The following is a 13,245-nucleotide window of genomic DNA, read 5'->3' on the forward strand; positions in this document are numbered from 1 at the left end:
AAGAGGCTTGTAGGGAATGTGATGGCTTTTCTCCTGAAAGAGTTTGACTGTCATTATGGCGTTTGAACAGCCTGATCGCTTTTGATTTCTCATTTGTACGTTGGCAGCACTGGGACCTCCGCTGCTGTGGCCTGTTTGCTGCTTATGCAGGAACAGTCCTCACCTCACAGGTGCTTGTGATAGAAACACCAGGAGAGAGAAGCGYGCGAGGCCAGAAGGAAGGCACAGTGTTATCCCACGTGTCTAGGGCAGAGCTACCAGCCTCCAGGTGCTCAGATTCTTACTGCCACCACGAGCAGTGATTTGGTCTTYGGTGCCACAGGTTTTTCTGCTACAGCACTGCAGGAGGACAACATGTTCGGTAACAGGATGGGTCATTCAACGCACAGTTGAGAGATCACTGCAGTGACCTCGATCTTAAAACTCTGCCAGGCTTTGTGAGAGGCAGGATTCCCATGTGGTGCTTTATTCGAGCAGGAGAGGCACCAGCATTGCCAGGGGAGGCTGCATGGCTCTGCACGACAGCAGTTYTTCATTCATGGGTACCATCTTCACCTGCAAATATTTGTAGGCTTACAGCACCTTACTRCTCATCCCTGCGTGCACATCAAGCAAAGGCTGAGGTCCCCTGCTCCCTGCTGGCTCCTCTTCCCTACTATACACAAACACAACGTGGAGAAATAAGAAAAAAAAAATCAACCTGGCCTGAAATGGAGCAAAAGCAGAATCTAAGAAGAGCCTTGCTCCAGGCCTCCCCACACCATGGGCAGTGCCTCATTTAAGCCCTAATCCTGTGGATCATTGAGATGTTCAATACCCTTGTCAGACAGCAGAGTTAACACACGATAGGTGCTAAGCACCTTCTCAAGCTGGTTCTTAAGTGGAAAATTCAGTAAGTCTACTCTTGAGACATTGTCCACATCTGTCACAGGACAAAGCTTACTGTCACTAAAGATGCAAATGTAATTCAGAGAAACGTCACATTTATWACACTGCTAAGCAAAGATTCTCCCTATCTTCCTTGTACCAAAAAAAATTGTACTTCATTTCAAAGGTAAGGGMCTGGCATTTGAAGGTATTCCTCGCTGTTCTCTGTGGCACAGGTAAAAGCAGTGGCAAATTACCCAGGTGGAGCTCCAAGCTACTACAAGATTGTTTTTGACACCTAAAGTGGTTTCTTCWGAGCTAGAGATTTAACCTGTGGACAGGCAGGTTCAAAGGTAGACAGAGGACAGGCAGAAGGTTTCAGAGGAAAGCAGCTTTCTGATGAGCAATTTGTATGTTTTATTAGATTCATATTGCCACTCGTTCATCCACATAAGTCCAGGATGATCATTCGCTGCTGCACGGCTTCTTCACACCATTGTATACGGATAGTTTCTATTTCAGCTTTCTCCAGCCCCCTCCAGTCACCTGCTCATGAACCAGCACTGTCTGGTGTTGAGCGCACTGGTTTCTATGAACTGGCATAGGCAGGGCACTTTCCTGTGCTCCATGTGCCCTGCTGCCAAGGCCTGAGGGAGCTGACCACTGACCAGGAGCCGGACGTAGCAGCCACTGAAGATCACCAGCAGCTGCTGGGCCATCACCTGAAACAAGCATGAGAGGAAGGTAAGAGCAGAGCATCTACCTGGGTGCAGAGTGCCCAAGGAGACCAAACGCTGGCTTTCTGCTACTGAACACGGCAGTCTGCCCTATTGCTGTTGCTGAGCATAACCCAGTAGATGTTGTGTTAAATACCATTTGCTCACTCATTCAAACACTGCCCTCAGCCATTACCGACCACAGCAGATGTACCTATGTCTTACAGCAAAGGAAGCAGAACAGAAAAATAGAAAGCATTCAAAAATTCCCAATAAAACAACAGAAAATGCCAGAGAAAGTTAGGCATCTTTGGGACTTTTTGCCAGTTGTACTGAGGCTTATCTGCTCCTTAAGTAATACGAAAGATTTTATAAAATTTGTATTTTATGCCCCATCTGTACTGCTGACATAAGCGACCATTCTTACTAGTGGCAATCAGGCTGTCCTTAACTTTGAATATCTCAGAGGTTACTACATGTCTGAAAGGAACAGGATGGGAGCCAATGCTGGATATATAACTGCTCCAGATCTGCTTGTGCTCTGCAGCTTTTGCGTGCTGACACCACAGGGGAGGAAGATGAAATGAGTCAGTGTCCATAGGGCCAGGCTCCGCAGAGACAGCGCAGACTGTGCTCACTGATGGGTAGCGGGGAGCCATGCTGCCTTAGGGATGTGCCTGCTCTGTTACTAGCTCGTGCCCCTTTTTTTCTGCCTGTAGACACCCAGAGAGCTTTACTCTGCAGGGTTGTCACCTGCACACAAACCACTTAGCAGCAGTGAGCAGAAAATTGTAAAATAAATCAAAATTATCCCTTTTGAAGCTTCTTGCTGAGTGAGAATGAGGACACATTTGTCACTCAAGGCAACACAAGTCTTTGAGAACACAATTCACAAAGGAGACAAAAGCTCAACACTGCAATGCCTCATTCTCAGTCCTGAAGCAAGGGGCCAGTTTCCTAGATAGCTCCTAAGGAAAGGTTAGTTCTCAAAAGAAGACCCACAGACACTGCACAGAGAGGAGGGAGCTCCTCAAGCTCCTCAAACTAACCAGAAGGAAATGGCATGTCCGTAAGAGATGTTAGCATCAAATTCCAGGCCAGGCAGTACCTGCCTCTTCTTGGGATTCACAGAAGTGAATCCTCTCCTAGCCCTGGCTACCTAAACTATGCCCAAAAGAATCAGGTCTCATCAGTGAGATTAGCAAGGGAAGACCTAATCTGTGCATCCCTCAAGGCCATCAGCGCTAAGCTGCTCAGCAATGTCAGGACTTGAGAGGCTGTGCGTGAGCCTTGAGCTTTCCAGTTTTTCTCCCAGTGAAAATGGAGGTTTCCTCCACGGCTGGCAGCTGCTGCGCAGAGGTTTGGAGATGAGATGCCTAGGGAGGCAATTAGGCACCTCTGTTCATCAAGGTGATTTCTCATTACCTCCGGCGGGCCCTCTGGAATGAGGTAGAGCAACTCATTGCATGTCACAGGCTCTTTCTTTAAGTTCACTCCACTGGATAAAAGAGGAGATTCTTCAGATGAGACCTGCTCTACTTTGCCTAGATCAGGCTGAACTGCTGTCTCCATAACAACACAGAGCTGGTCCAGGCTGTGCCGCAGGTGTGACTGCAAAAGAAAAGGAGAATGTGGGGGCCTTCAAACACAGGCAGCAAGAGAGCCTGTGAAGTGCAAGATTTGTTATCAAAATTAATCCTGCTAGGAATTTAAAAAAAAAGAAAAGAAAAGAAAAAAAACATATATGGCATTGGCCAAGGGCCATTCACAGCACTTGGAGCTGAGTGTTTCTTTTCATCACCTGTCCCTCATGTCTGACAAGCCACAGCCTGTGTCAGCGCATCTCCTTGGGGACGAGGTTGTGTGCAAGCACATGAAGCCATGCTCCCAGCGCTCTGTGCTCCCAGCGGAGAGGATCAGCCCACGAGCCCTTCGCCTCCCTGGCCAGCAGTGACTAGCAGCAGCCTTGTTATGTTCCAGCTGCTTCTTATGCCAGTGACTGCTCTCAGCAAGATGAGTACAGTCTAGCATTAGGGCAGGAATCTTGTCTTTAAATAATATATGCATATCAGTTTTATATCAGTCAATGTGAATTGGTTTGTTACTGTCCATCTCATGCTCTGTGTCTGTCAGTTCATGCAGGGAGAGGAACAGTCCTGAGATTTTCAGAGGCTCTCATCATGCGAGTCTAATCAGCAAGAGCAATTCAGTGCAGTACAGTGCAGTATGTATTTCTACACTCAGGTAGAAGAAAATATTTTTTGAAGGCCAAGAGGACAAAATTCTTATACAGTTAACSAAGTAAGGTATTTACTTATTCCTCAAGCAATCTCATTTATTTCAAGATGACTGCTCAAGGTGTCAGCTATTTCAAATTGAGAGACATGCTTTCAAAATTTGCCCTTGATTCTTGATGATTTGCCTTTATTAAAGCTGCGTGGTTAATTATCCAGACCTGCACATACCACAGGACCTACACAGGGCTGCTCCTCCAGTTTACTGCAGGGAGATGATCAGAAGGAAATTCAGAATAGCGTTTCTCATTATTTTTGTTAAATCCACACCTGGATCACTGCATAGGTGCAGCTCACACTGATCTGGGGGGCTCTGTCCTGCTCCTGAGTGCAACAGCTGCAATCAGCACTCATCCTGCTCGATCAGCGTGTTTCTGACCCCTCACTCATGTGAGGGCCAGAAGTGTGGCCAGACGCAGAGCACAGGATCAGTCYCCACCAGCCCCCCAGACTTGCTCCCTTCCCCAAATGCTGCTGCCACGTCAGGGAGGAGGCCAGGGCTGGCTCCGCAACGCGTCCCGAGCGGGACGCACAGCGCAGGCAGCTGAGGCTGTGCCGGCCGTCGCTCACCTCTTGCTTCCTGCGCAGGTCCGCGAGGCGGGCCGATAAGGACTGCAGGCACTGCTCTGGGCKGAAGTGCACAAACCACAGCTGGGACAGACAGCGTTAAGGTCTAACACTTTCCACACGTCCCCCTCAGCAGCCCTCTGCCTTGGAGCCCTCCGGGTGCAGGTCTGGCAGGGAGCAGAGCAAACGCTGCACTCGAGACACAGTCAGGAGCYGAACAACATGTCACAGTGACTAATTTTAGGCCAAGAGGGCCTGAGCTAAGGCAAAACCTCAGGCACTGAGTGATGAAGGAGAGGGATGGCAGGGAAGGGGACGTTTCCCCACAGCAGGAGGGGAAGCCACATTGTGTTGCCAGGCCAGTCCAGTTCTCATCACACACCTCCTGCACCCTGGGAGGTGGAAGCTGGGGTAACCCAGGACCACTGCTCGGAGCAATGGTTGCTCAGCTCAGTGGCCTTACATCTAAAGAAACTGAATGTTCACATTGACTTACTCTGCCARATTCCTTCCTGCTCTCTTTTCTTCATTTCTAGGGATTCAGTTCATATATTTTTACAAGATTTKGGGTTCTACAAACATTAATAACATCCTTATGGATGGAGACACCGTTAGCTAAGAGCTTACCAGAGTACCATGTTGGGGATGTGAGTCCTACCAGCTTCATTCCGTACAGCTTCACTTCTGCTGCCAGCTCACCTTTCGTATTCCCCACTCCTTTCTTTGACTCTGTGCTTTGGCCCGTGGTTCCCTCTCCATTTGTATTTCATACTGCTGTACATATTTGGGAGCATATGAGATTTACCAGACATTCTGGGACATCATCTCTATCACTTTCTTTAACACTTTCATGCTATCYTAAAACTAAATCTTTGTCTAGTTTAGAAAAGATACCTCTAAAAAGCAGCAAATGAGACTCATCTCTATCTGGCTTCTTTCAACAYGCATTTCTTAAAGCCATGAAGATCAGAACTACTTAGCAGCAAAGCAGCAAGAGACCTGGGCTGCAATTCACTCACCTTCATGAAATCAAATTCTTTAATGTGCCTGAAAGAGAGAGCCCCAGGCTATAAATCATTCCTGAAAAGGATGACACTTGGATGCTGTTGACTTAGCTTGTCTTTTCAAGGCAAAATGCAAGCTCCTAAGGTTTTCTCCATGCTTGTTTTACTACCAATACATTACTGTCACTCAACATGTTATTTCTCATGAAATACTCCCAGAAAGAATTACAAGCCCAAAGGATTAATCCCACCTCAGTCTTTCAGACTCATTAACACCAGTGGTCTTTGGGCATATCTCAATCCTCAAGTATCGGAAGGGAACATATACCCAATCCTTCATGCCATCCAGTAGGGAGAAAAAAATAAAAGGCTAGAAATCCTACCCTCTGGAAATCCTCATTGATCACAACAGCAATAAACAGTTCCACATCATTAGCTACCTGGGAGAGATATGAATGACCCCCCACGGAAAGGATACCTGTAGGACATTGTGTGGCCCATGCAGGACATCTGTAATCCCTAGAATTAAATTGTGTTCGATAAAGATTTCATTGACAGCTGCCAGCCTCATATCTGTATTCACATTTATCTGTTAAAAAATGCAGGAAAAATTAACGTATTCCCTGGCAATGGTTGGGCCAGCCTATAGTTATAAACTGCTGTTGGATAATCCCATATACTGTCTCAAACAAAAGCAGTGAAAAAGAGCTGTCTGAGGTTAGGGCAGGATTTTCACCAGTCATCAGTATGGCCTATCCACGACCAGCTGACATCTGTGCAGCCAAAAATCTCACTAAGGATTATTTAAATTATAGACAAGATGTGTAACATGGAATTGACTCCCAATATTATGCTCTCTCTTCCTTTCTCCAACTGTCCCTAAGTATAGGACTCTTTTCTGAATTTCTTTGTATCCACAAGTTTGTGAAGTATTCCTTTGAAAAAAATCATTGGAGCTTGCTGCAAAATCTGTTAGAAGTCAGTGCAAAGACCCCTCCAGATTTTGACAATCAGGCCCTTCCAATACTATCCTTCAAACCACTCCTTAAAAGCTTCTGCTTCATAGAGCAGTTTGCCGCTATGAATCCGTTATCTCTGGTTTTATACTTTAACTGCTAACTCTGTGGGTCAGGACCTGCATTTTTGTTCTGGATCTGTTGTAAGGCAGATGTGGTGGGGACATGCCTCATGATTCCAGAGCACTATGTTGACACAAGTAAATGATGACAATAAATAGCAATTTATGCCAACACACAGTCYCAGCTGCAAGGACTGTCTTCAAACACAGGACAGGAATTCAGCCTTGCTCCTGCTGGCAACCCCACAAAGCTTCYCACAAGCTACAGGGAGTCTGATTCACATTCTGCAAGGTTGCTTTTTCTCCAGTGCCAGCAGACRCTTTGAGTCAGCCTGCCAGGCTCCAACACCTACTTTTCAGGCATTACGACACCTAACTTGGTGGCATAACATTCCCTGTCTGAACTTAATCTCTGAGTCTGCTCTAAAAATATTCCTTCCTCCTCTGATAATTATGTTCTTTGTATGCATCTAGGAAATTATCTAGGTCCCAGCACTTTTCAGAGAGCACAGTCTGCTGCCTGAGTGCTCTGAGCCAGCTCACAGTCTTCTCTTACCTTCCTTTGGCGTCGGTCAATAATCAGGATCATGACTACTGTGACTGCCACAGCAGCTATGGTCACCAGCATGCTGGCCTCCCAGGAGCGTCCAAAGGAATACAGCTGTATTGTGGAGTAAATATTTGTCCAGAGAGACACATAGAAAATCTATAATGACCCAGAGAGATTGATGTCAGTCACAAAACTAAGGAAACAGAAAAATCAAGGAAAGAAGAAAACTACTGCTCTTTTCTCTATACCTTACCATAAATTAATTAAAGCAGCCAAGAATTTCAGAGAATATGAAAGGACAGAAATTCTTTCCAATAACAAATAGAGGAGAAAAAGGTCTAGAAGACTGAGTGAGCCCTAGCTTATTGTAAAGAATTACCAATCGTCAAAGACAGAGAGTGAATTATTAATGATGATTCATAATTAGGAAGGATTTCAGCTGGCTTCTTCCATTTAGATAAGAAATGCGCTCACGGAGGCATATTGATAATACTTCTAATAGTCACTGCATTTAGAAAGTTCCTATGTCAAAGCACTCAAGGCAGTGCGGAGACTATTCAATTACAATAATTCAGATGGTGGACACCAATGCTGGGCTCAAGGACTATGTTAGGGAACAAAAAAAATGGCCTTTGCATAAAGATAGGCAAAATTGAATTCATTTGGTCTTCAGGTGGATGCATTTTGGCAGGAGCCTGCCTAGAAGCACATATGCTGTGTGTAGCACAGCATATCACAGCCTCACCTGCCAATGTGACTCAATCACATTAAACAGGCAACAAAACCCCCAAAATGTGGAGCACAGGTTCCTGCAATATTAGTAAAAAATAAGAAAACCCATGCAGAGAGGCTGTCCCCACCCCCACCAAAGCAAACCAACACATCTAAAAAAGGAGGAGTAAGTTTTTAATCACACCCTTAGCACATTTTAAGGGAGCGTAAATGCCAATGGTTAAGTTCTCTAGAGGAGCTTCTCTCACCATTAATGAAAGAAGCCAAGTAAGGCTAGACWCCTAAGTCAGCAACCAAAGCTGACTGGTCTGTTGGTCTGAAAGAGCATCAAGGAACAAAGCATCTTTAGGTTTTTAAAACCAAGGAAGAAAAGGCCTGAGGCAGGTCCTGCTGGCAGCCACAGGCAGCTTGAACCAGGGGAACTACCTGGGAGAGAAAGTGCCTTGCCCTCAGTCTGCGGAAATTCTGTGGACTGAGATTTCCAAAGGTGCCTCAAGCCCACTAGGAYGTGTGAAAAACAGTGTCTTTCCCCCATCCAAACCCCTCTCCCTTCCCTAGGCACCCTGGAGAGCACCAGGTATAGATCTTGATACACCTCGGCAAATACATGTCCATGCAAGCCTCAGAGAGGCTCCACCGTCCTTACCACAGCAATGGCTATTTGGAACGCCCTGGAGTTGTAAAACATGTACCGCCTCACTTGGGGCTTCAGAACAGCATCCTGAATCAGCCTGCTCCACCGATCACCTGCCACCTGCCCAGGAAGGAAACATCAAACTGGAGTCACTCCCTGTTTTGGACACCTTGCCCGGTCAGTACAGGCTTGGGCAGCCAGAGTGGGGCCAGRCCAGTGATGCAAGTCAGAGGGTGTTCTGAAGCACCTTTCTGCAGAGCGCCCTGGCCCAGGCCCCAGTCTCATCTACACAGCTGTCACAGATCAAAAACACGTGATCACGTCCTCAGAGCTGTGTTTGGCAACGGCAGGACCCACTCTGTTTTCTGGTAYGTTTTTTTCAGAATCAGCTGTGTAAGAATCAGACTCTAGGGGCAGGATTTTGTGTCCATACAATGACCCCAAAGTCAAGGGGTCTACAAGGTGCAAAGGGGAGCCTGCTCACTCAGGTTGGTGCCACTCCAGTGATAAGAAGCTGCCTGCTACCTGGATGCAAACACAAATCATGACAATACAGCTAACATTCGCTGCCAGGGGGTGCTGGGGAGGATTACACATGAGGAGCTTACCTGGATCCCAAGGGACTTCAACTTCTCTGCACAAAGCTCCATGTCAAAGGAGGTGGCCGAGCAGTTATTGCCCATGCTGAGTACCATGAGGACCTGGCCATTGCGGGGTTCTGCAAGAGCCCAAAGGAGTCGTGAGCACAGCTCTGGTGTGGGTTTTCCTCTCAGCAGCTAAGGAGCAAGTGACAAAGGGAAGGCTGAGGAACACACACCATCCTGGGGAGTTTTAAATGGATCCAGAATCCCCCCTCAGACATTTCCATGAACATTGCAAGGGCCTGCTATCCCCAGGAAGGAAASAGCCTGAGAGAAGGGAGGAAACCCAAAACTCTTTCAAGGCGTGTGCAGTCAGTAATAACACAATTCTCTGACCTTCAACAGGATAGTCTTGGCTCATTGATCCGTAACTGAAAGGACAATAGTCCGAAGCTACTCAGCGTTGCTATGGACAGCTAGAGAAAGGTATCTGCCTCTTAGAGAAGCCTCTTATCATCTACCCAACCCACCCCCAAAGAAAAAGCTTGGGCAATCAAATCAAGGTACTTTACAATGACCACATTTTCTGGCATCTCCCAGCTGAAAACCTGTGGCAGCTCAGTGCCACATGGGTGGCAGGGCTGCCCTAGAGCATGAGCACTGGGGTCCTCCAGAGTCCAAGTCCCCACTTCAGCAACACTCCCAGAAAACGCGGCTCTGATCAATGCTTGCAGCTTCTCAGTTCCAGCTGGGAAACGTAGAAATATAATTTAGCGACCCAATTCATGGTCAGGAGCCCAGAGAGTGTGATGACAGCCTTCCCTAGGTGTGAGAAGCAGGTTCCTTGGAGGAGCAGAGAACTGTGATCTTCAAGCATCCCATCTGGCATTCATCTAGAGTTTACATGAGGTGAGCTATGTCAAAAGGAAGACAGCTCTAAGGAAGCGGCCAGTTCAGCTGAGATCTTGTTTCACTGAAACATTTCAGCCAGCCCTTCCTCACCTCTGCAGATTTGGAGTCAGCCAAGTGCCATGTGGGGCTGCTCCTACTGACACTGCCTGCTCATCGCTCCTCCAAACTCCTGTGCTAGCCAATACACAGTGCACGCTCAATACTGCTTTTCTCTTTATCATCCAAGAGTTGTTTGCTTACCTTTTGCCCACTGAAGGGATCCTTCATTTAAATCACTCTTACAACAGAAGATCGAGGGAAGGGAACTGTTTTTCTCAATTTCACCAGTTTGGCTTTTATAGGCCATGAGGAAGGGTCCCTCTCCTTAAGGGATTCTGCTCCGCACTGTCAGAAACTCAGCACTTCATAKATCTCCCTTTTCTTTCACTGCCAAGAAACACCTATTCACACCCAAGATAGCAGGCAGGAGGCTTGCTCTCCTTCTTGGGGATAAGATTGTGAAATCTTCATTCACACTCCCACTGACTGCTTCCTTGCRATTCTGCTTTCCGTGAGCACGGCAGTCATTTTCTAGACCTGACAGGAGGAAGAGAAATTTCAGTATCTCACAGTCAGTAAATAAAAGAATAACAGCACAGGCTACTTAGTGTATTGTGTTCTTTGGACCCTGCACCCTGTGGCCGTTATCATCAGTTAAATGTTAGTCAGCCACAAGTACAGTGTGTACACACTCTCCTTTTGCTGCAAATGCTTTTATTTTCTCTCTCCCTCTTTCTCCCTAAATAGATGGTAAAGTTCGTCCTTAAATATTCATATTTTGTAGGCAATTAGTCCAGGAATAGGCCTGATTTCTCCTTGTTTAGCCAATAGGCATTCTGCCGTTCTTTTCAGCAGGGCCAGTGTAAATACTCCTCCCTTGAAACGATATACCTAGATCACTGAAAACAGTGCAGAATTCCTACCACGCAGAGGAAACGGAAACAGCACAGATATGGAAGGAAGAAAAATGCATCTACGCAAGGCAGAAGCAGGCAAAACAGGAACTTTCAGCCAGAAGCAGAGAAATTTTTGAGGAACTCTTTCTTTTCCTGCTCACCTTTGCCTCTCAACTCTCATTTGCAGACAACGGCAGGAGCAGAAGCGGCACAGCCCYGCGGCAGAGGCAGTGTCCATGAGTCTGCCAGGCAAATGCTGCTGACGTAGGTCTCTGTAACACGGACCAGCTGCCCGCATCTGCGGATGTTTATTCAAACCAAATGCTTGACAGCTCCGAAGTTTTTTTAGTTATTTTTTATTCGAGTGGCTAGGCTGCATCCCCGTTGGTTTGCCAACACTATCATTTRCTCTTTAGCTCTGTGTTATTTTTGTACCAGGAGCCTGTTGTTCACTTTTGGGCTGAGGTTTGCTTGCAGAGCCCTTCAGCTCCGCTTCCCAGGACGATTGCTTTACTTTTGCCTAATGGTTGTTGCTGCAATTACCCCTTGTAAAAAGACATGACGGTCATCGGTTGAAGGATTGTCAGACAGGAAATTGAGGCAAGTGAAACTACATGAAAATTTCTTACGATTGCAAAAAGAACCTGCAGAGGACCAGAAACTCACAGTTAAAGGAGGCAGGCTGTGATACACTTTACCGAGGGGACGCGTATCGCGCTTGTGTCCGCGTGCAGAATCGGCACAGCTCCTGCTTTCGATTCGGACTGCTTCCTTAGGAAGACACGTTTACAGTCTCATTGCAGATGGGAAATAATCTGATACAGAGTGAATTCCTGTGCAGCAACCCCACGCGAGGGCCCACGCCTCAGGAGGGGCACGCTTTTCTTCTAAAATAGATGCTGTTCTCCAGCTCATTTTCCTTTCGGAGCATGAGTATACTCGTGTAAGAACACGTCTCCCAGAATCAAAAGGTAAACAGCCAGTGAGTTTTCTCCCTCCTTTCCCTTTTGTCTTCAATCTCTTCAGTTTAGTGTCAAATAGGGCTGGAGGGGAACAACACACAAAACCCCCACCCAAAGCAACAGCAAAGCAGAGAGCAAAAACCGAAAGAACCAAAAGGAAAACCTAACCAAAACCTATCGCCGTGTCATCGCTGCTGTCACATGAAGCTAGAGATGAATCAAGGCTTTCTGGCTTAGGCGTCTCGAGAATTTTCAGTCCCCCAGCAAACGGGAGCGAAAGGTGCAGCAGGACCAGGGCAGCTCAGACTCTTCACAGCCCATCTCGGGGCTGCTGGAGGGAATGGCCTTCCCGAGCCAGGAGGAGCTCCCAGGCCAAAGCTTCTTTGCTTTAACTTACTTGTGCAGCACAGATCTCATTTGGCTCTGTTGCCTTTCACTGCAGAATGACTGTCTATTTTTGGAGATCAGTCTCCCCGCAGTCTTGCTCTGCTGTCTCTTGTGCTAACACGAGGGGCATCCTCTTCGTCTCCCGTACTCCCCAGGGCTCTGTGACTTTCTACCCCCCTTCTCATTCCTTATGCAATGCCAACGTCTTTCTGGTGACTATTCCCTTTGCCTCCTTCAGGCTACAGAGCTTCTTTTAAGACACCTCCAAGCCTTAGCTAAACACCAGAACAACACTCAGCAAGTCCTTCTTCATTTCTAGAGAGGCTGCCAGAGACTTACCTGTTCCAGATTGTCTCCTGGTCCTGGGGAGTCTGGCCAGCTCCCTTCTCTTCCTCTCCCACTGTCTATCTGCTAACGTCCACGCTGTTCTCCTGCTGTCCCACCACAGAAGGGGGAGGTCTCTTGTTCCAGCAGCTCCAACCTGTACGAAGCAGCTTGTGTCAGAATATGCTGCTCTCCTTCCTTGCATTTCCCAGGGCCAAATGACTAATCAGGCACAGCTCACTGAAGGCAAGAAGTCAGCGCCCCCACACTACCTCTTGCTTTCATTACCCCAAGCGGCAAGCACCAACTTGCAAAATCTCCCTTATGCATGTGACTTTTCCCTTAGGCTCACTTCAGAGCCGTGGGTTTAACCCTCTAGAGTTCCTCAAACGTGCTTCCCCATCTGGCACAATAACAGGGAGGAGATCCAGCTGCCGGATTTAGACGCATCTTTTAGAGTGTGGGGATCCAGAGCTGGAGCCAGATTTTGAAGGCTTTGAAGAGGTACCCTGAGCTGAACAGCAGCAGTCAGCAGCCTGTCCTCCTCACACAGCAGAGCAGGATTCACTATGTGCAAATCCCAAAGCTGCATCAAATCAATTGCCGTGAATATATTAGTCAAAGCCAAGCATCAGTGATGGCACTGCAGAAATCAGAAGATATAAACAGAGGTCTCAAGGCTGAGAATGAGTCACATTATAT

General features: G+C 47.2%; 1 protein-coding gene across 7 annotated transcripts; it reads right to left on the reverse strand.

The window, feature by feature from the left end:
- Positions 1-1,260: 1,260 nt before the first annotated feature.
- Positions 1,261-12,689, reverse strand: TMEM268 (transmembrane protein 268). 7 transcript variants are annotated; one of them, XM_085320027.1, is made up of 9 exons: positions 12,559-12,689; positions 10,176-10,511; positions 9,051-9,160; positions 8,455-8,562; positions 7,083-7,232; positions 5,927-6,037; positions 4,448-4,528; positions 3,009-3,194; positions 1,261-1,589 (listed from the first exon to the last, which is right to left on the reverse strand). In XM_085320027.1, exons 2-9 carry the CDS (start codon positions 10,279-10,281, stop codon positions 1,410-1,412), a joined length of 1,032 nt encoding a protein of 343 aa, XP_085176153.1. In that variant the 5' UTR covers positions 10,282-10,511; positions 12,559-12,689; the 3' UTR covers positions 1,261-1,409. The 7 variants fall into 7 exon arrangements, with proteins under 7 accessions (XP_085176153.1, XP_085176149.1, XP_085176151.1 ...); XM_085320023.1 differs by lacking the exon at positions 1,261-1,589 and having other exon boundaries at positions 2,630-3,194; XM_085320025.1 differs by lacking the exons at positions 1,261-1,589; positions 12,559-12,689 and adding an exon at positions 11,032-11,055 and having other exon boundaries at positions 2,630-3,194.
- Positions 12,690-13,245: the final 556 nt, after the last annotated feature.

Source organism: Rhea americana, unplaced genomic scaffold (assembly GCF_003343005.1).
Source record: "Rhea americana isolate MKP2758 unplaced genomic scaffold, rheAme1 scaffold_61, whole genome shotgun sequence".
NCBI lineage: Eukaryota > Metazoa > Chordata > Aves > Rheiformes > Rheidae > Rhea > Rhea americana.